The 20,480-nt window shown below is 48.3% G+C and overlaps 1 protein-coding gene and 2 long non-coding RNA genes across 7 annotated transcripts; 1 reads left to right on the top strand and 2 right to left on the bottom strand.

Annotated features, from left to right (window-relative positions):
* Positions 1-610: 610 nt before the first annotated feature.
* Positions 611-19,837, bottom strand: ccnq (cyclin Q). The gene is made up of 5 exons (XM_052507576.1): positions 19,438-19,837; positions 19,033-19,216; positions 7,871-8,003; positions 4,947-5,165; positions 611-935 (listed from the first exon to the last, which is right to left on the bottom strand). The coding sequence occupies exons 1-5, from the start codon at positions 19,445-19,447 to the stop codon at positions 846-848; spliced, it is 636 nt and encodes a 211-aa protein (XP_052363536.1). The 5' UTR covers positions 19,448-19,837; the 3' UTR covers positions 611-845.
* Positions 3,922-4,905, bottom strand: LOC127923529 (uncharacterized). Of its 2 annotated transcripts, none has more exons than XR_008114619.1 (3): positions 4,825-4,905; positions 4,528-4,692; positions 3,922-4,461 (listed from the first exon to the last, which is right to left on the bottom strand). It is a non-coding gene; the product is annotated as an uncharacterized LOC127923529 (long non-coding RNA). The 2 variants fall into 2 exon arrangements; XR_008114618.1 differs by having other exon boundaries at positions 4,594-4,692.
* On the top strand, positions 9,509-14,717 carry LOC127923528 (uncharacterized). Of its 4 annotated transcripts, none has more exons than XR_008114615.1 (5): positions 9,509-9,830; positions 9,925-10,052; positions 12,345-13,011; positions 13,558-14,313; positions 14,633-14,717. It is a non-coding gene; the product is annotated as an uncharacterized LOC127923528 (long non-coding RNA). The 4 variants fall into 4 exon arrangements; XR_008114616.1 differs by lacking the exon at positions 14,633-14,717 and having other exon boundaries at positions 12,345-12,500; positions 12,816-13,011; positions 13,558-14,388; XR_008114614.1 differs by lacking the exon at positions 14,633-14,717 and having other exon boundaries at positions 12,345-12,500; positions 12,533-13,011; positions 13,558-14,388.
* Positions 19,838-20,480: the final 643 nt, after the last annotated feature.

Genomic DNA, 20,480 nt, shown 5'->3' with positions numbered 1-20,480 from the left:
CCACTCTTCCTCTCTTTCCAGTACCACTCTTCCCAGTACCTCTCTTCCCAGTACCACTCTTCCTCTCTTCCCAGTACCACTCTTCCTCTCTTTCCAGTACCACTCTTCCCAGTACCACTCTTCCTCTCTTTCCAGTACCACTCTTCCCAGTACCTCTTCTTCTTCCCAGTACCACTCTTCCTCTCTTCCCAGTACCTCTCTTCCCAGTACCACTCTTCCTCTCTTTCCAGTACCACTCTTCCTCTCTTTCCAGTACCTCTCTTCCCAGTACCACTCTTCCTCTCTTCCCAGTACCACTCTTCCTCTCTTCCCAGTACCACTCTTCCCAGTACCACTCTTCCTCTCTTTCCAGTACCTCTCTTCCCAGTACCACTCTTCCTCTCTTCCCAGTACCACTCTTCCCAGTACCACTCTTCCTCTCTTTCCAGTACCTCTCTTCCCAGTACCACTCTTCCTCTCTTCCCAGTACCACTCTTCCTCTCTTCCCAGTACCACTCTTCAAACCTTATAGTTTATCAATGGAGAGAATCGTTAAACTTCTCGTTAATCATAATAAAAAGAGAATAAAGATAGATAGAGATAGACGGGGAGAGAAAGAGAGGACAGGAGAGAGCTTCTTATGGTTTCTGTTTTATTTCGATGCAACATCATAGAGTGTCAAAGGGACAACCTTAGACAACCTGGTGAGCTCCTAACTAAACCAGTTATGTATTAACATCTATTATCAAAAAGATGAAATGTTGATAAACAGCTCAGTTCTTCAGAGTACAGACACACACACACACACACACACACACACACACACACACACACACACACACACACACACACACACACCCCCTCCCTCAGGTACATTTGGCCTCCATGTCGTAGAGGTGTAGCAGGTCAGAGATGATGGCATCAATGTGTTCCTTAGTGATGTCTTCACACAGCACCTGGAGACACAGAGAGAAGGGCTCAATACACACACACACACACACACCCCCATACTATCACACACTTACACACACACACACACCCATACTATCACACGCTTTTACACACACGCTTACACACACACACGGTTATACACACACACACACACACACACACACGCTTACACACACACACATGCTTACACACACACCCACCCATACTATCTCACACACACACACACACACACACACACACACACACACACACACACACACACACACACACACACACACACACACACACACACACACACACACACACACACACACGGTTACACATAAGGGCTGTGGCGGTCATTACATGTTGTCAGCCGGTGATTGTCATGAAAATAACTGGCTGTCTCGCTGTAATTGACCGTTAATTAACATAAACATGGTTTATCTTCTCCAGGCCTCCACAAGCTGCTGATGTTTTCCTTGGGAACATTTTAAAGGGCCTAATAAATCCATGTAATATAGCCTGCACCATTAGTTTATTAATGACAGCTCTCGAGAAACATGATATGAAGAAAATGTAGTCTATTTTCAGAATAGCATACTCTTGAGTTGTCCTTATGTTAGGTCCTGACCTGGCTGTGCCATATGCCTGCTAGTTCATTTAGAAGGCTTAGATTTGCTTAGAATTCCGTGGCATTATTTTATAGTATGAAGAATACAATTGAACAAAGAAATAAAATTAAGGATATTTTCTCCAAACGATTTCAGAGGGAGTGGGCACATGCAGTTGAGCAGTTAGATATCTGATATTGAAACTGGTCCTCCTATATGATTAATTTAGAGTTACTAATGCAACTTTTAGTTGTGATAAACGTTGGGCTATATGTTTAGATTTTTAATGCATTCTAAGGCTGCATCATGCAACTAAGGATGATTTGAAAAAGTTACATGAAAAGCATGAGCTCTGCTGTTTCTTGTGCAGGCTGTACACACTTCATCAGTCTCTCATTCTTAATTTAATATGGTCTTTATGTAGCCGATGCAAAATGGCTAGCTAGTTAGCGGTGGTGCGCGCTGGTAGCGTTTCAATCGGTGACGTCACTCGCTCTGAGACCTTGAAGTAGTGGTTCCCCCTTGCTCTGCAAGGGCCGCGGCTTTTGTGGAGCGATGGGTAACGATGCTTCGTGAGTGACTGTTGTTGATGTGTGCAGAGGGTCCCTGGTTCGCGCCCAGGTCGGGGCGAGGGGACGGTCTAAAGTTATACTGTTACATATACAGTGAATTCTGAAAGTATTCAGACCCCTTCCCCTTTTCCACATTTTGTTACGTTACAGACTTATACTAAAATTGATTAAATAGTTTTTTTTCTTCATCAATCTACACACAATAACAAAGCAAAACATGTTTTTAATTTTTGCAAATGTATAAATAAAATAACCTTAAATATCACATTTACATAAGTATTCAGACCCTTTAACTCAGTACTTTGTTGAAGCCCCTTTGGCAGCGATTACAGCCTCATGTCTTCTTGGGTATGACGCTACAAGCTTGTATTTGGTGAGTTTCTCCCATTCTTCTCTGCAGATCCTCTCAATCTCTGTCAGGTTGGAAGGGGAGCGTCGCTGCACAGCTATTTTCAGGTCTCTCCAGAGATGTTCGATCAAGTTACCAAAGTCAAGATCCAGAGCGTGATTAAGACGGCAGGAAGGATCATTGGTATAGATCAAGAATCTGCCACCAACCTGTTCACAAAACTCATCCTCCTAAAACTTTTACAGGACAATACTCATCCCCTTCACTCAGAACTCATCCTCCTAAAACTTGAAAGCATTTTACAGGACAGCACTCATCCCCTTCACTCAGAACTCATCCTCCTAAAACTTGAAAGCATTTTACAGGACAGTACTCATCCCCTTCACTCAGAACTCATCCTCCTAAAACTTTTACAGGACAATACTCATCCCCTTCACTCAAAACTCATCCTCCTAAAACTTTCACAGGACAGCACTCATCCCCTTCACTCAGAACTCATCCTCCTAAAACTTGAAAGCATTTTACAGGACAGTACTCATCCCATTCACTCAGAACTCATCCTCCTAAAACTTGAAAGCATTTTACAGGACAGCACTCATCCCCTTCACTCAAAACTCATCCTCCTAAAACTTGAAAGCATTTTACAGGACAGTACTCATCCCATTCACTCAGAACTCATCCTCCTAAAACTTGAAAGCATTTCACAGGACAGTACTCATCCCATTCACTCAGAACTCATCCTCCTAAAACTTGAAAGCATTTTACAGGACAGTACTCATCCCCTTCACTCAGAACTCATCCTCCTAAAACTTGAAAGCATTTTACAGGACAGCACTCATCCCCTTCACTCAAAACTCATCCTCCTAAAACTTGAAAGCATTTTACAGGACAGTACTCATCCCCTTCACTCAGAACTCATCCTCCTAAAACTTGAAAGCATTTTACAGGACAGTACTCATCCCCTTCACTCAAAACTCATCCTCCTAAAACTTTTACAGGACAGCACTCATCCCCTTCACTCAAAACTCATCCTCCTAAAACTTGAAAGCATTTTACAGGACAGTACTCATCCCCTTCACTCAAAACTCATCCTCCTAAAACTTGAAAGCATTTTACAGGACAGCACTCATCCCCATTCAATCTTGATTTCCTCAGACCAGAGAATTTAGTTTCTCATGGTCTGAGAATCCTTTAGGTGCCTTATGGCAAACTCCAAACGGGTTGTCATGTGTCTTTTACCGTCTGGCCACTCTACCATAAAGGTCTGATTGGTGGAGTGCTGCAGAGATGGTTGTCCTTCTGGAAGGTTCTCCCATCTCCACAGAGGACCTCTGGAGCTCTGTCAGTGTGACCATCGGGTTCTTGTTCACCTCCTTGACCAAGTCTCTTCTCCACCGACTGCTCAGTTTAGCCGGGTGGCCAGCTCTAGGAAGTCTTGGTGGTTCCAAACTTCTCCCATTTAAGAATGACGGAGGCCACTGTGTTCTTGGGGACCTTCAATGCTGCAGAAATGTTTTGGTACCCTTCCCCAGATCTGTGCCTCAACACAATCCTGACTTGGAGCTCTACGGACAATTCCTTCGACCCCAAGGCTTTGGTTTTTGCTCTGAAGTACTGTCAACTGTGGGACCTCATAGTGACAGGTGTGTGCCTTTCCAAATCATGTCCAATCATTTGAATTTACCACAGGTGGACTCCAATCAACTTGTAGAAACATCAAGGACGATCAATGGAAACAGGATGCACCTGAGCTCAATATCGAGTCTTGTAGCAAAGGGCCTGAAGGTATCTGTTTTTACTTTTTTATACATTTGCAAACATTGCTAAAAATACATTCACTTTGTCATTATTCTTTAGATTGAGGAAAATGTTTAATTAATTGCACCTGTCTGGTTTAGAATGGGCCGTTATCATGCACCTGTCTGGTTTAGAATGGGCCATTATCATGCACCTGTCTGGTTTAGAATGGGCCATTATCATGCACCTGTCTGGTTTAGAATGGGCCATTATCATGCACCTGTCTGGTTTAGAATGGGCCATTATCATGCACCAGCCTGGTTTAGAATGGGCCATTATCATGCACCTGTCTGGTTTAGAATGGGCCGTTATCATGCACCTGTCTGGTTTAGAATGGGCCGTTATCATGCACCTGTCTGGTTTAGAATGGGCCATTATCATGCACCTGTCTGGTTTAGAATGGGCCATTATCATGCACCTGTCTGGTTTAGAATGGGCCGTTATCATGCACCTGTCTGGTTTAGAATGGGCCATTATCATGCACCTGTCTGGTTTAGAATGGGCCATTATCATGCACCTGTCTGGTTTAGAATGGGCCGTTATCATGCACCAGCCTGGTTTAGAATGGGCCATTATCATGCACCTGTCTGAACAGGACTCGGCGTTGTGGCAGTAATACGGTAACAGTAACAGCCCTATGCACACACTCCACAATACTATCACCCCCCCCCACCTCTCTCTCTCCTCACAACACATCCCCCCTACCTGCCACCACTCTCTCTCTCCGACAGGAACCTCCACCCCGTAGCTGAGTAGTGCCAGGTACAGCGTTGCTATGGCGATGTGTTGGGGGGCGTGGCGCACACACATGGTGCCATGGTAACAGTCTCTAAGCAACGCCCAGGTGGTCTCGGCGACGGGAGTTCTGGACCAGGCGTGACGATTCACTAACGACTTCACCGACAGGAGGTAGTGGAGGAGATACTACACACACACACACACACACACACACACACACACACACACACACACACACACACACACACACACACACACACACACACAAAAGACGTTAGAAACACAGAGCAGGTATGACTGGACTGTCCACGGGGTTAGAGGGGTCAGGGATTAGGGGGGCAGAGGTTAGAGGGGTTAGAGGGGTCAGAGGTTAGAGGGGTCAGGGGTTGCGGAAAATCTGAACTCATGAAGTGCAGCAGTGGCTTGTGGGACTGCATACCCACATCCATACCCACACATACAGTCAGAGCCAGCCCTAGCCTTTTGGGGCCCTAAGTCATGCAGTCAGAGCCAGCCCTAGCCTTTTGGGGCCCTAAGTCATGCAGTCAGAGCCAGCCCTAGCCTTTTGGGGCCCTAAGTCATGCAGTCAGAGCCAGCCCTAGCCTTTTGGGGCCCTAAGTCATGCAGTCAGAGCTAGCCCTAGCCTTTTGGGGCCCTAAGTCATGCAGTCAGAGCTAGCCCTAGCCTTTTGGGGCCCTAAGTCATGCAGTCAGAGCCAGCCCTAGCCTTTTGGGGCCCTAAGTCATGCAGTCAGAGCCAGCCCTAGCCTTTTGGGGCCCTAAGTCATGCAGTCAGAGCCAGCCCTAGCCTTTTGGGGGCCCTAAGTCATGCAGTCAGAGCTAGCCCCTAGCCTTTTGGGGCCCTAAGTCATGCAGTCAGAGCTAGCCCTAGCCTTTTGGGGCCCTAAGTCATGCAGTCAGAGCCAGCCCTAGCCTTTTGGGGCCCTAAGTCATGCAGTCAGAGCCAGCCCTAGCCTTTTGGGTCCCTAAGTCATGCAGTCAGAGCCGGCCCTAAGTCATACAGTCAGAGCTAGCCCTAGCCTTTTGGGGCCCTAAGTCATGCAGTCAGAGCTAGCCCTAGCCTTTTGGGGCCCTAAGTCATACAGTCAGAGCCAGCCCTAGCCTTTTGGGGCCCTAAGTCATGCAGTCAGAGCTAGCCCTAGCCTTTTGGGGCCCTAAGTCATACAGTCAGAGCTAGCCCTAGCCTTTTGGGGCCCTAAGTCATACAGTCAGAGCCAGCCCTAGCCTTTTGGGGCCCTAAGTCATGCAGTCAGAGCTAGCCCTAGCCTTTTGGGGCCCTAAGTCATACAGTCAGAGCCAGCCCTAGCCTTTTGGGGCCCTAAGTCATGCAGTCAGAGCTAGCCCTAGCCTTTTGGGGCCCTAAGTCATACAGTCAGAGCCAGCCCTAGCCTTTTGGGGCCCTAAGTCATACAGTCAGAGCCAGCCCTAGCCTTTTGGGGCCCTAAGTCATGCAGTCAGAGCCAGCCCTAGCCTTTTGGGGCCCTAAGTCATACAGTCAGAGCTAGCCCTAGCCTTTTGGGTCCCTAAGTCAAATTGTGTTGTGCAATTCTACACATTTTGCAGTAGGGTGGAGACAGGAGTTTGCAATTTTATAACAAATTTCATGAATTCTACTCAGACGGTAATTCGACACAAAAGACAGCTAACCGCTAGACTAAATCTAAAAATGTTTTGTTTTCAGTGACTGACACAAATAGTGCTGAGCGCATAGTGCTTTGGAAGTCGGTTTCATTATGAAACAATAATCACAGTTTTACATTAGGATCTGCAGAGAACAATGGGAGAAACTCCCCAAATACAGGTGTGCATGTTTGTAGCGTCATACCCAAGAAGACTTGAGGCTGTAATCGCTGTCAAATGTGCTTCAACAAAGTACTGCGTTAAAGGGTCTAAAAATCTGTTTTTGCTTTTGTCATTATGGGGTATTGTGATGTCATTATGGGGTACTGTGATGTCATTATGGGGTATTGTGATGTCATTATGGGGTACTGTGATGTCATTATGGGGTATTGTGATGTCATTATGGGGTATTGTGATGTCATTATGGGGTATTGTGATGTCATTATGGGGTATTGTGTGTAGATTGTTTTTCCCCCTCATTAATCTAATCAACTTTAGAATAAGGCTGTAACAAAACAAAATGTGGAAAAAGTTAAAGGGTCTGAATACATTCCAGTATTCTACTATTTTAACCATCAACAGGAAGTTGAGGCTGAGTTCCTTGAGTATTCTACTATTCTAACCATCAACAGGAAGTTGAGGCTGAGTTCCTTGAGTATTCTACTATTCTAACCATCAACAGGAAGTTGAGGCTGAGTTCCTTGAGTATTCTACTATTCTAACCATCAACAGGAAGTTGAGGCTGAGTTCCTTGTTTATTCTACTATTCTAACCATCAACAGGAAGTTGAGACTGAGTTCCTTGTTTATTCTACTATTCTAACCATCAACAGGAAGTTGAGACTGAGTTCCTTGAGTATTCTACTATTCTAACCATCAACAGGAAGTTGAGACTGAGTTCCTTGAGTATTATACTATTCTAACCATCAACAGGAAGTTGAGGCTGAGTTCCTTGAGTATTATACTATTCTAACCATCAACAGGAAGTTGAGGCTGAGTTCCTTGAGTATTCTACTATTCTAACCATCAACAGGAAGTTGAGACTGAGTTCCTTGTTTATTCTACTATTCTAACCATCAACAGGAAGTTGAGGCTGAGTTCCTAAGAAAGTATTACTATCTCTGTATTATTTTTTTGGGAAGTGAGGAATTGATCTGTTGGCCTACAAAAAGATGGGTCACCAGTTGCCTATCTCTGGGTTAGAGGTTAGGAGTCAGGGGTTAGAGTTCAGGAGTTAGGGGTCAGTACAGACCTTGTGTGGGTGCTGGAAGGAGACGTGGAAGTTGAGTTGTCTGAGGACCAGGAGTTCACACTGCACCACACTGTCCCTGAGGTCCCAGAACTCACCGTCACAGTTCAGAGGTTCACTACTACTGTGGAAATACCTGGAGGGAGAGAGAGAGAGGGGTGGGGAGAGGATGGATAAGGAGAGAGGACAGGAAGGGAGAGAGGGAGATTATAAATCATCGGCATATGCATCTTGGGGTGGCATGTAGACTAGTGGTTAGAGTGTAGAGGTGGCAGGTAGCCTAGTGGTTAGAGTGTAGAGGAGGCAGGTAGTCTAGTGGTTAGAGTGTAGAGGAGGCAGGTAGCCTAGTGGTTAGAGTGTAGAGGAGGCAGGTAGTCTAGTGGTTAGAGTGTAGAGGAGGCAGGTAGCCTAGTGGTTAGAGTGTAGAGGAGGCAGGTAGCCTAGTGGTTAGAGTGGAGAGGAGGCAGGTAGCCTAGTGGTTAGAGTGTAGGGACGGCATGTAGCCTAGTGGTTAGAGTGTAGGGGCGGCATGTAGCCTAGTGGTTAGAGTGTAGAGGAGGCATGTAGCCTAGTGGTTAGAGTGTAGAGGAGGCATGTAGCCTAGTGGTTAGAGTGTAGAGGAGGCATGTAGCCTAGTGGTTAGAGTGTAGGGGCGGCAGGTAGCCTAGTGGTTAGAGTGTAGAGGAGGCATGTAGCCTAGTGGTTAGAGTGTAGGGGCGGCAGGTAGCCTAGTGGTTAGAGTGTAGAGGAGGCAGGTAGCCTAGTGGTTAGAGTGTAGGGACGGCATGTAGCCTAGTGGTTAGAGTGTAGAGGAGGCATGTAGCCTAGTGGTTAGAGTGTAGAGGTGGCAGGTAGCCTAGTGGTTAGAGTGTAGAGGTGGCATGTAGACTAGTGGTTAGAGTGTAGGGGCGGTAGGTAGCCTAGTGGTTAGAGTGTAGAGGAGGCAGGTAGTCTAGTGGTTAGAGTGTAGAGGAGGCAGGTAGCCTAGTGGTTAGAGTGTAGGGACGGCATGTAGCCTAGTGGTTAGAGTGTAGGGGCGGCAGGTAGCCTAGTGGTTAGAGTGTAGAGGAGGCAGGTAGTCTAGTGGTTAGAGTGTAGAGGTGGCAGGTAGCCTAGTGGTTAGAGTGTAGAGGAGGTAGGTAGCCTAGTGGTTAGAGTGTAGGGGAGGCATGTAGCCTAGTGGTTAGAGTGTAGAGGAGGTAGGTAGCCTAGTGGTTAGAGTGTAGGGGAGGCATGTAGCCTAGTAGTTAGAGTGTAGGGACGGCATGTAGCCTAGTGGTTAGAGTGTAGGGGTGGCAGGTAGCCTAGTGGTTAGAGTGTAGAGGAGGTCGGTAGCCTAGTGGTTAGAGGAGGCAGGTAGCCTAGTGGTTAGAATGGAGGGGCAGCAGGTAGCCTAGTGGTTAGAGTGGAGGGGTGTCATGTAGCCTAGTGGTTAGAGTCTAGAGGTGGCAGGTAGCCTAGTGGTTAGAGTGTAGAGGTGGCAGGTAGCCTAGTGGTTAGAGTGTAGAGGTGGCATGTAGACTAGTGGTTAGAGTGTAGGGGCGGTAGGTAGCCTAGTGGTTAGAGTGTAGAGGAGGCAGGTAGTCTAGTGGTTAGAGTGTAGAGGAGGCAGGTAGCCTAGTGGTTAGTGTGTAGGGCGGCAGGTAGCCTAGTGGTTAGAGTGTAGAGGAGGCAGGTAGCCTAGTGGTTAGAGTGTAGAGGAGGCAGGTAGCCTAGTGGTTAGAGTGTAGAGGAGGTAGGTAGCCTAGTGGTTAGAGTGTAGAGGAGGCAGGTAGCCTAGTGGTTAGAGTGTAGAGGAGGCAGGTAGCCTAGTGGTTAGAGTGTAGAGGAGGCAGGTAGCCTAGTGGTTAGAGTGTAGAGGAGGCAGGTAGCCTAGTGGTTAGAGTGTAGAGGAGGCAGGTAGCCTAGTGGTGAGAGTGTAGAGGAGGCAGGTAGCCTAGTGGTTAGAGTGTAGAGGAGGCAGGTAGCCTAGTGGTTAGAGTGTAGAGGGCAGGTAGCCTAGTGGTTAGAGTGTAGAGGAGGCAGGTAGCCTAGTGGTTAGAGTGTAGAGGAGGCAGGTAGCCTAGTGGTTAGAGTGTAGAGGAGGCAGGTAGCCTAGTGGTGAGAGTGTAGAGGAGGCAGGTAGCCTAGTGGTTAGAGTGTAGAGGAGGCAGGTAGCCTAGTGGTTAGAGTGTAGAGGACGCAGGTAGCCTAGTGGTTAGAGTGTCGAGGAGGCAGGTAGCCTAGTGGTTAGAATGGAGGGGCAGCAGGTAGCCTAGTGGTTAGAGTGGAGGGGTGTCATGTAGCCTAGTGGTTAGAGTCTAGAGGTGGCAGGTAGCCTAGTGGTTAGAGTGTAGAGGAGGTAGGTAGCCTAGTGGTTAGAGTGTAGAGGAGGCAGGTAGCCTAGTGGTTAGAGTGTAGAGGAGGCAGGTAGCCTAGTGGTTAGAGTGTAGAGGAGGCAGGTAGCCTAGTGGTTAGAGTGTAGAGGGAGGTAGGTAGCCTAGTGGTTAGAGTGTAGGGGAGACATGTAGCCTAGTGGTTAGAGTGTAGGGACGGCATGTAGCCTAGTGGTTAGAGTGTAGGGGTGGCAGGTAGCCTAGTGGTTAGAGTGTAGAGGAGGTCGGTAGCCTAGTGGTTAGAGGGGAGGCAGGTAGCCTAGTGGTTAGAGTGTAGAGGAGGTAGGTAGCCTAGTGGTTAGAGTGTAGGGGAGGCATGTAGCCTAGTGGTTAGAGTGTAGGGACGGCATGTAGCCTAGTGGTTAGAGTGTAGGGGTGGCAGGTAGCCTAGTGGTTAGAGTGTAGAGGAGGTCGGTAGCCTAGTGGTTAGAGGGGAGGCAGGTAGCCTAGTGGTTAGAATGGAGGGGCAGCAGGTAGCCTAGTGGTTAGAGTGGAGGGGTGTCATTTAGCCTAGTGGTTAGAGTCTAGAGGTGGCAGGTAGCCTAGTGGTTAGAGTGTGGAGGAGGCAGGTAGCCTAGTGGTTAGAGTGTAGAGGAGGCAGGTAGCCTAGTGGTTAGAGTGGAGGGGTGTCATGTAGCCTAGTGGTTAGAGTCTAGAGGTGTCATGTAGCCTAGTGGTTAGAGTGTAGAGGAGGCAGGTAGCCTAGTGGTTAGAGTGTAGAGGAGGCAGGTAGCCTAGTGGTTAGAGTGTAGAGGAGGTAGGTAGCCTAGTGGTTAGAGTGTAGAGGAGGCAGGTAGCCTAGTGGTTAGAGTGGAGGGCGGCAGGTAGCCTAGTGGTTAGAGTGGAGGGGCGGCAGGTAGCCTAGTGGTTAGAGTGTAGAGGTGGCAGGTAGCCTAGTGGTTAGAGTGTAGAGGCGGCAGGGTAGTCTAGTGGTTAGAGGGGGGGAGGGGAGGCAGGTAGTCTAGTGGTTAGAGTGTAGGGGCGGCAGGTAGCCTAGTGGTTAGAGTGTAGAGGAGGTAGGTAGACTAGTGGTTAGAGTGTAGGGAGGCAGGTAGTCTAGTGGTTAGAGTGTAGGGGCGGCAGGTAGCCTAGTGGTTAGAGTGTAGGGGCGGCATGTAGTGGTTAGAGTGTAGGGACGGCATGTAGCCTAGTGGTTAGAGTGTAGGGACGGCATGTAGCCTAGTGGTTAGAGTGTAGAGGACGCAGGTAGCCTAGTGGTTAGAGTGTAGGGGTGGCATGTAGTGGTTAGAGTGTAGGGACGGCATGTAGCCTAGTGGTTAGAGTGTAGGGGCGGCAGGTAGCCTAGTGGTTAGAGTGTAGAGGAGGCAGGTAGTCTAGTGGTTAGAGTGTAGAGGTGGCAGGTAGCCTAGTGGTTAGAGTGTAGAGGAGGCAGGTAGCCTAGTGGTTAGAGTGTAGAGGAGGCAGGTAGCCTAGTGGTTAGAGTGTAGAGGTGGCAGGGTAACCTAGTGGTTAGAGTGTAGAGGAGGCATGTAGCCTAGTGGTTAGAGTGTAGAGGAGGCAGGTAGCCTAGTGGTTAGAGTGTAGAGGAGGCAGGTAGTCTAGTGGTTAGAGTGTAGAGGTGGCAGGTAGCCTAGTGGTTAGAGTGTAGAGGAGGCAGGTAGCCTAGTGGTTAGAGTGTAGAGGAGGCAGGTAGCCTAGTGGTTAGAGTGTAGAGGTGGCAGGGTAGCCTAGTGGTTAGAGTGTAGAAGAGGTAGGTAGCCTAGTGGTTAGAGTGTAGAGGTGGCAGCGTAGCATAGTGGTTAGAGTGTAGAGGTGGCAGGGTAGCCTAGTGGTTAGAGTGTAGAGGAGGCATGTAGCCTAGTGGTTAGAGTGTAGAGGAGGCAGGTAGCCTAGTGGTTAGAGTGTAGAGGAGGCAGGTAGTCTAGTGGTTAGAGTGTAGAGGAGGCATGTAGCCTAGTGGTTAGAGTGTAGAGGAGGCATGTAGCCTAGTGGTTAGAGTGTAGAGGAGGCATGTAGCCTAGTGGTTAGAGTGTAGAGGAGGCATGTAGCCTAGTGGTTAGAGTGTAGAGGTGGCAGGGTAGCCTAGTGGTTAGAGTGTAGAGGTGGCAGGTAGCCTAGTGGTTAGAGTGTAGAGGTGGCAGGTAGCCTAGTGGTTAGAGTGTAGAGGAGGCAGGTAGCCTAGTGGTTAGAGTGTAGAGGAGGCAGGTAGCCTAGTGGTTAGAGTGTAGAGGAGGCAGGTAGCCTAGTGGTTAGAGTGTAGAGGAGGCAGGTAGCCTAGTGGTTAGAGTGTAGAGGAGGTCGGTAGCCTAGTGGTTAGAGTGTAGAGGAGGTAGGTAGCCTAGTGGTTAGAGTGTAGGGGAGGCATGTAGCCTAGTGGTTAGAGTGTAGGGACGGCATGTAGCCTAGTGGTTAGAGTGTAGGGGTGGCAGGTAGCCTAGTGGTTAGAGTGTAGAGGAGGTCGGTAGCCTAGTGGTTAGAGGGGAGGCAGGTAGCCTAGTGGTTAGAATGGAGGGGCAGCAGGTAGCCTAGTGGTTAGAGTGGAGGGGTGTCATTTAGCCTAGTGGTTAGAGTCTAGAGGTGGCAGGTAGCCTAGTGGTTAGAGTGTAGAGGAGGTAGGTAGCCTAGTGGTTAGAGTGTAGAGGAGGCAGGTAGCCTAGTGGTTAGAGTGGAGGGGCGGCAGGTAGCCTAGTGGTTAGAGTGGAGGGGCGGCAGGTAGCCTAGTGGTTAGAGTGTAGAGGAGGTAGGTAGCCTAGTGGTTAGAGTGTAGGGGCGGCAGGTAGCCTAGTGGTTAGAGTGTAGAGGACGCAGGTAGCCTAGTGGTTAGAGTGTAGGGGTGGCATGTAGTGGTTAGAGTGTAGGGACGGCATGTAGCCTAGTGGTTAGAGTGTAGGGACGGCATGTAGCCTAGTGGTTAGAGTGTAGAGGAGGCAGGTAGTCTAGTGGTTAGAGTGTAGAGGTGGCAGGTAGCCTAGTGGTTAGAGTGTAGAGGAGGCAGGTAGCCTAGTGGTTAGAGTGTAGAGGAGGCAGGTAGCCTAGTGGTTAGAGTGTAGAGGTGGCAGGTAGCCTAGTGGTTAGAGTGTAGAGGTGGCAGGTAGCCTAGTGGTTAGAGTGTAGAGGAGGCAGGTAGCCTAGTGGTTAGAGTGTAGAGGAGGCAGGTAGCCTAGTGGTTAGAGTGTAGAGGAGGCAGGTAGTCTAGTGGTTAGAGTGTAGAGGTGGCAGGTGGCAGGTAGCCTAGTGGTTAGAGTGTAGAGGAGGCAGGTAGCCTAGTGGTTAGAGTGTAGAGGAGGCAGGTAGCCTAGTGGTTAGAGTGTAGAGGAGGCAGGTAGCCTAGTGGTTAGAGTGTAGAGGAGGCAGGTAGCCTAGTGGTTAGAGTGTAGAGGAGGCAGGTAGTCTAGTGGTTAGAGTGTAGAGGTAGCAGGTAGCCTAGTGGTTAGAGTGTAGAGGAGGCAGGTAGCCTAGTGGTTAGAGTGTAGAGGAGGCAGGTAGCCTAGTGGTTAGAGTGTAGGGGTGGCATGTAGTGGTTAGAGTGTAGGGACGGCATGTAGCCTAGTGGTTAGAGTGTAGGGACGGCATGTAGCCTAGTGGTTAGAGTGTAGAGGAGGCATGTAGCCTAGTGGTTAGAGTGTAGAGGAGGCATGTAGCCTAGTGGTTAGAGTGTAGAGGAGGCATGTAGCCTAGTGGTTAGAGTGTAGAGGAGGCATGTAGCCTAGTGGTTAGAGTGTAGAGGTGGCAGGTAGCCTAGTGGTTAGAGTGTAGAGGTGGCAGGTAGCCTAGTGGTTAGAGTGTAGAGGAGGCAGGTAGCCTAGTGGTTAGAGTGTAGAGGAGGTAGGTAGCCTAGTGGTTAGAGTGTAGAGGAGGCAGGTAGCCTAGTGGTTAGTGTGTAGGGGTGGCATGTAGTGGTTAGAGTGTAGGGACGGCATGTAGCCTAGTGGTTAGAGTGTAGAGGAGGCATGTAGCCTAGTGGTTAGAGTGTAGAGGAGGCATGTAGCCTAGTGGTTAGAGTGTAGAGGAGGCATGTAGCCTAGTGGTTAGAGTGTAGAGGAGGCATGTAGCCTAGTGGTTAGAGTGTAGGGGGGCAGGTAGCCTAGTGGTTAGAGTGTAGGGGGGCAGGTAGCCTAGTGGTTAGAGTGTAGGGGCGGCAGGTAGCCTAGTGGTTAGAGTGTAGAGGAGGCATGTAGCCTAGTGGTCAGAATGTAGAGGAGGCAGGTAGACTAGTGGTTAGAGTGTAGAGGAGGCATGTAGCCTAGCGGTTAGAGTGTAGAGGAGGCATGTAGCCTAGTGGTTAGAGTGTAGGGACGGCATGTAGCCTAGTGGTTAGAGTGTAGAGGAGGCATGTAGCCTAGTGGTTAGAGTGTAGAGGAGGCATGTAGCCTAGTGGTTAGAGTGTAGAGGAGGCATGTAGCCTAGTGGTTAGAGTGTAGGGGGGCAGGTAGCCTAGTGGTTAGAGTGTAGAGGTGGCAGGTAGCCTAGTGGTTAGAGTGTAGAGGAGGCAGGTAGCCTAGTGGTTAGAGTGTAGGGGTGGCATGTAGTGGTTAGAGTGTAGGGACGGCATGTAGCCTAGTGGTTAGAGTGTAGAGGAGGCATGTAGCCTAGTGGTTAGAGTGTAGAGGAGGCAGGTAGCCTAGTGGTTAGAGTGTAGGGGTGGCATGTAGTGGTTAGAGTGTAGGGACGGCATGTAGCCTAGTGGTTAGAGTGTAGAGGAGGCAGGTAGCCTAGTGGTTAGAGTGTAGAGGAGGCAGGTAGCCTAGTGGTTAGAGTGTAGAGGAGGCAGGTAGCCTAGTGGTTAGAGTGTAGGGGTGGCATGTAGTGGTTAGAGTGTAGGGACGGCATGTAGCCTAGTTGTTAGAGTGTAGGGACGGCATGTAGCCTAGTGGTTAGAGTGTAGAGGAGGCATGTAGCCTAGTGGTTAGAGTGTAGAGGAGGCATGTAGCCTAGTGGTTAGAGTGTAGAGGAGGCATGTAGCCTAGTGGTTAGAGTGTAGGGGGCAGGTAGCCTAGTGGTTAGAGTGTAGGGCGGCAGGTAGCCTGGTGGTTAGAGTGTAGAGGAGGCAGGTAGCCTAGTGGTTAGAGTGTAGAGGAGGCATGTAGCCTAGTGGTTAGAGTGTAGAGGAGGCATGTAGCCTAGTGGTTAGAGTGTAGAGGAGGCATGTAGCCTAGTGGTTAGAGTGTAGAGGAGGCATGTAGCCTAGTGGTTAGAGTGTAGGGGGGGCAGGTAGCCTAGTGGTTAGAGTGGAGGGGCGGCAGGTAGCCTAGTGGTTAGAGTGTAGGGCGGCAGGTAGCCTAGTGGTTAGAGTGTAGAGGAGGCATGTAGCCTAGTGGTCAGAGTGTAGAGAGGCAGGTAGACTAGTGGTTAGAGTGTAGAGGAGGCATGTAGCCTAGTGGTTAGAGTGTAGAGGAGGCATGTAGCCTAGTGGTTAGAGTGTAGGGACGGCATGTAGCCTAGTGGTTAGAGTGTAGAGGAGGCATGTAGCCTAGTGGTTAGAGTGTAGAGGAGGCATGTAGCCTAGTGGTTAAGAGTGTAGAGGAGGCATGTAGCCTAGTGGTTAGAGTGTAGAGGAGGCATGTAGCCTAGTGGTTAGAGTGTAGGGGTGGCATGTAGTGGTTAGAGTGTAGGGACGGCATGTAGCCTAGTGGTTAGAGTGTAGAGGAGGCAGGTAGCCTAGTGGTTAGAGTGTAGAGGAGGCAGGTAGCCTAGTGGTTAGAGTGTAGAGGAGGCATGTAGCCTAGTGGTTAGAGTGTAGAGGAGGCATGTAGCCTAGTGGTTAGAGTGTAGGGGGCAGGTAGCCTAGTGGTTAGAGTGTAGAGGTGGCAGGTAGCCTAGTGGTTAGAGTGTAGAGGAGGCAGGTAGCCTAGTGGTTAGAGTGTAGAGGAGGCAGGTAGCCTAGTGGTTAGAGTGTAGGGGTGGCATGTAGTGGTTAGAGTGTAGGGACGGCATGTAGCCTAGTGGTTAGAGTGTAGAGGAGGCATGTAGCCTAGTGGTTAGAGTGTAGAGGAGGCATGTAGCCTAGTGGTTAGAGTGTAGAGGAGGCATGTAGCCTAGTGGTTAGAGTGTAGAGGAGGCATGTAGCCTAGTGGTTAGAGTGTAGGGGGCAGGTAGCCTAGTGGTTAGAGTGGAGGGCGGCAGGTAGCCTAGTGGTTAGAGTGTAGGGGCGGCAGGTAGCCTAGTGGTTAGAGTGTAGAGGAGGCATGTAGCCTAGTGGTCAGAGTGTAGAGGAGGCAGGTAGACTAGTGGTTAGAGTGTAGAGGAGGCATGTAGCCTAGTGGTTAGAGTGTAGGGACGGCATGTAGCCTAGTGGTTAGAGTGTAGAGGAGGCATGTAGCCTAGTGGTTAGAGTGTAGAGGAGGCATGTAGCCTAGTGGTTAGAGTGTAGAGGAGGCATGTAGCCTAGTGGTTAGAGTGTAGGGGTGGCAGGTAGTGGTTAGAGTGTAGGGACTGGCATGTAGCCTAGTGGTTAGAGTGTAGAGGAGGCATGTAGCCTAGTGGTTAAGAGTGTAGAGGAGGCATGTAGCCTAGTGGTTAGAGTGTAGAGGAGGCATGTAGCCTAGTGGTTAGAGTGTAGGGGTGGCAGGTAGTGGTTAGAGTGTAGGGACGGCATGTAGCCTAGTGGTTAGAGTGTAGAGGAGGCATGTAGCCTAGTGGTTAGAGTGTAGAGGAGGCATGTAGCCTAGTGGTTAGAGTGTAGAGGAGGCATGTAGCCTAGTGGTTAGAGTGTAGAGGAGGCATGTAGCCTAGTGGTTAGAGTGTAGGGGGCAGGTAGCCTAGTGGTTAGAGTGTAGAGGTGGCAGGTAGCCTAGTGGTTAGAGTGTAGAGGAGGCAGGTAGCCTAGTGGTTAGAGTGTAGAGGAGGCAGGTAGCCTAGTGGTTAGAGTGTAGGGGTGGCATGTAGTGGTTAGAGTGTAGGGACGGCATGTAGCCTAGTTGTTAGAGTGTAGGGACGGCATGTAGCCTAGTGGTTAGAGTGTAGAGGAGGCATGTAGCCTAGTGGTTAGAGTGTAGAGGAGGCATGTAGCCTAGTGGTTAGAGTGTAGAGGAGGCATGTAGCCTAGTGGTTAGAGTGTAGGGGGGCAGGTAGCCTAGTGGTTAGAGTGTAGAGGTGGCAGGTAGCCTAGTGGTTAGAGTGTAGAGGAGGCAGGTAGCCTAGTGGTTAGAGTGTAGAGGAGGCAGGTAGCCTAGTGGTTAGAGTGTAGGGGTGGCATGTAGTGGTTAGAGTGTAGGGACGGCATGTAGCCTAGTTGTTAGAGTGTAGGGACGGCATGTAGCCTAGTGGTTAGAGTGTAGAGGAGGCATGTAGCCTAGTGGTCAGAGTGTAGAGGAGGCAGGTAGCCTAGTGGTTAGAGTGTAGAGGAGGCAGGTAGCCTAGTGGTTAGAGTGTAGAGGAGGCATGTAGCCTAGTGGTCAGAGTGTAGCGGTTAACTAGTCCAACGCTCTAACCACCTGCCTCACGAGGAGACTGCCTGTTACGCGAATGCAGTAAGAAGCAAAGGTAAGTTGCTCGCCAGCATTAAACTTATTTTATTAAAAAACAATCAATCAAAAAATCATAATCACTAGTTATAACTACAGATAGTTGATGATATTACTAGTTTATCTAGCGTGTCCTGCGTTGCATAATCGATGCGGTGCCCATTCACGTAAAGGACTGTCGTTGCTCCAACGTGTTCCTAACCATAAACATCAATGCCTTTCTTAAAATCAATACACAGAAGTATATATTTTTAAACCTGCATATTTAGCTAAAATAAATCCAGGTTAGCAGGCAATATTAACCAGGTGAAACTGTCACTTCTCTTGCGTTCGTTGCACGCAGAGTCAGGGTTTATGCAACAGTTTGGGCTGCCTGGCTCATTGCGAATTAATTTGCCAGAAGTGTACATAATTATGACATAACATTGAAGGTTGTGTAATGTAACAGGAATATTTAGACTGATGGATGCCACCCGTCTGATAAAATACAGAACGGTTCTGTATTTCACTGAAATAATAAACGTTTAGTTTTTGAAATTATAGTTTCCGGATTCGACCATATTAATGACCAAAGGCTCGTATTTCTGTGTGTTATTCTGTTATAATTAATTCTAGGATTTGATAGAGCAGCTTATGACTTCAAACCTATCAACTCCCGAGATGAGGCTGGTGTAACCGATGTGAAATGGCTAGCTAGTTAGCGGGGTGCACACTAATAGCGTTTCAAACGTCACTCGCTCTGAGACTTGGAGTGGTTGTTCCCCTTGCTCTGCATGGGTAATGCTGCTTCAAGGGTAGCTGTTGTCGATGTGAGCCCAGGTAGCGGCGAGGAGAGGGACGGAAGCTATACTGTTACACTGGCAATACTAAAGTGCCTATAAGAACATCCAATAGTCAAAGGTTAATGAAATACAAATGGTACAGAGAGAAATAGTCCTATAATCCCTATAATAACTACAACCTAAAACTTCTTACCTGGGAATATTGAAGACTCATGTTAAAAGGAACCACCAGCTTTCATATGTTCTCATGTTCTGAGAAAGGAACTGAAACGTTAGCTTTCTTACATGGCACATATTGCACTTTTACTTCTCCAACACTTTGTTTTTACATTATTTAAACCAAACTGAACATGTTTCATTTATTTGAGGCTAAAATTATTTTATTGATGTATTATATTAAGTTAAAATAAGTGCTCATTCAGTATTGTTGTAATTGTCATTATTACAAAAAAATATATATAATTTTTAAATGGTCTGATTAATCGGTATCGGCTTTTTTTTAATCCTCCAATAATCGTTATTGGCGTTGAAAAATCATAATCGGTCGACCTCTAGTGTATATATATAAAAACAGCCCTACCTACCTGTGACACACGTTGATGATGTCACGGGTGCGAAGGTGCTGCTCCTCCACCTTGCCTGCTAGGTAGATGCAGCTCATAGCCACCAGGTAGGGCTCATACACCGTCACACTCACACACTGGAAGAACCGGTGGTACAACACACACGCTGTCGCCACGGGCACCGAACGCATGCCCAACTTCACACCTAGGGAGAGAGCGAGGTGGGGAGACAGAGTGGTAAAGGGCCAGGGTGGTATAAGCTTCTGCGCCAGCCAAGCCTCGACACTTTATTCTACTAATAAATTATGATATACTCAGATGTGTTAGCACTTGTCTGGAGCAAAATTCTGCACCCACACCGGCCCAGGCCGGTGAGACTGACCACCCATAGTGAATATGGGCTGGGGTTCTGTCTCGGTACTGTACCAGTTTCCATGATGAACCGACACACACGGAAGTGGGTTTTAATCTCCCGTGTGAGTCCGTATCAGTGTCCAAGGCTGGAGCACCCCTCTTCCCCCGGTGCACCGTCCAGCCGCGAGACGGCCCCATGGAACCGGGTGTAATGAACCTGGCCATCTTTAGAATAGCTAGCTAACGTTAGCTATTAGCTAAACACTACTTTTCCTGTACAGAATGGAGAATGTTACACTAACATTAACTATAGTAGTTAACAATAGCCATTAACTAGTTGATATTGTTTCTTCCCAGCTTGTCTGCTACTAATTGGGGCAAATCATAGTCAATTGGAATTATTATCTGGTCCACCAACACGCTGGCTCGTCTCTCACTTCCGCACAACAATACTATCAGAGACCGAACTGAAACGTGCTACGATTCTGCCAGCAGCAAAAACGATGACGTCACGTGCGTATGTTAATAAGGAAACCTCCAAACTAAAAGCCCAAATTTCTAAATATTGCAATATGGATAATTCATTCAAAAGATATTGAATTTTACATCAGTGGCCACTTCTACTTTTATTGTGCCGACAAGAAAAGGAAAGGTGAATCATTTAAGGAAACAAATCAAAATATGGTTGAGAATTATTATTTTTTACCAATAATGAAAGAATATATATTCACTTTGTATGTTGTCTACCTCACTTGCTTTGGCAATGTTAACACATGTTTCCCATGCCAATAAAGCCCTTGAATTTAAAAATTGAATTGAGAATAACACTGGTAAGTTGAGAATATTGGGCTGTAGAGATTTTTCTACCGATTTGGTGTAGAATATTCATGTAGGGTCTTTACTAACCAAATACGGTTAGTTTTGAAGGGGGACTGTGTCATACTTTCTTTTTATTTAACATTTATTTAACTAGGCAAGTCAGCTAAGAACACATTCTTAATTTACAATGACGGTCTACCCCGGCCAAACCCTCCCCTAACCCGGATGACGAGGGGCCCATTGTGCGCCACCCTATTAGACATACATACCCAGCAGAATTTCCTTCTCCAGCTCCC

Source organism: Oncorhynchus keta, unplaced genomic scaffold (assembly GCF_023373465.1).
Source record: "Oncorhynchus keta strain PuntledgeMale-10-30-2019 unplaced genomic scaffold, Oket_V2 Un_contig_2998_pilon_pilon, whole genome shotgun sequence".
In the NCBI taxonomy this organism is placed as follows: Eukaryota; Metazoa; Chordata; class Actinopteri; order Salmoniformes; family Salmonidae; genus Oncorhynchus; species Oncorhynchus keta.
The sequence above is the reverse complement of the archived record's forward strand: the minus strand, read 5'-3'. Positions and strand labels throughout refer to the sequence as shown.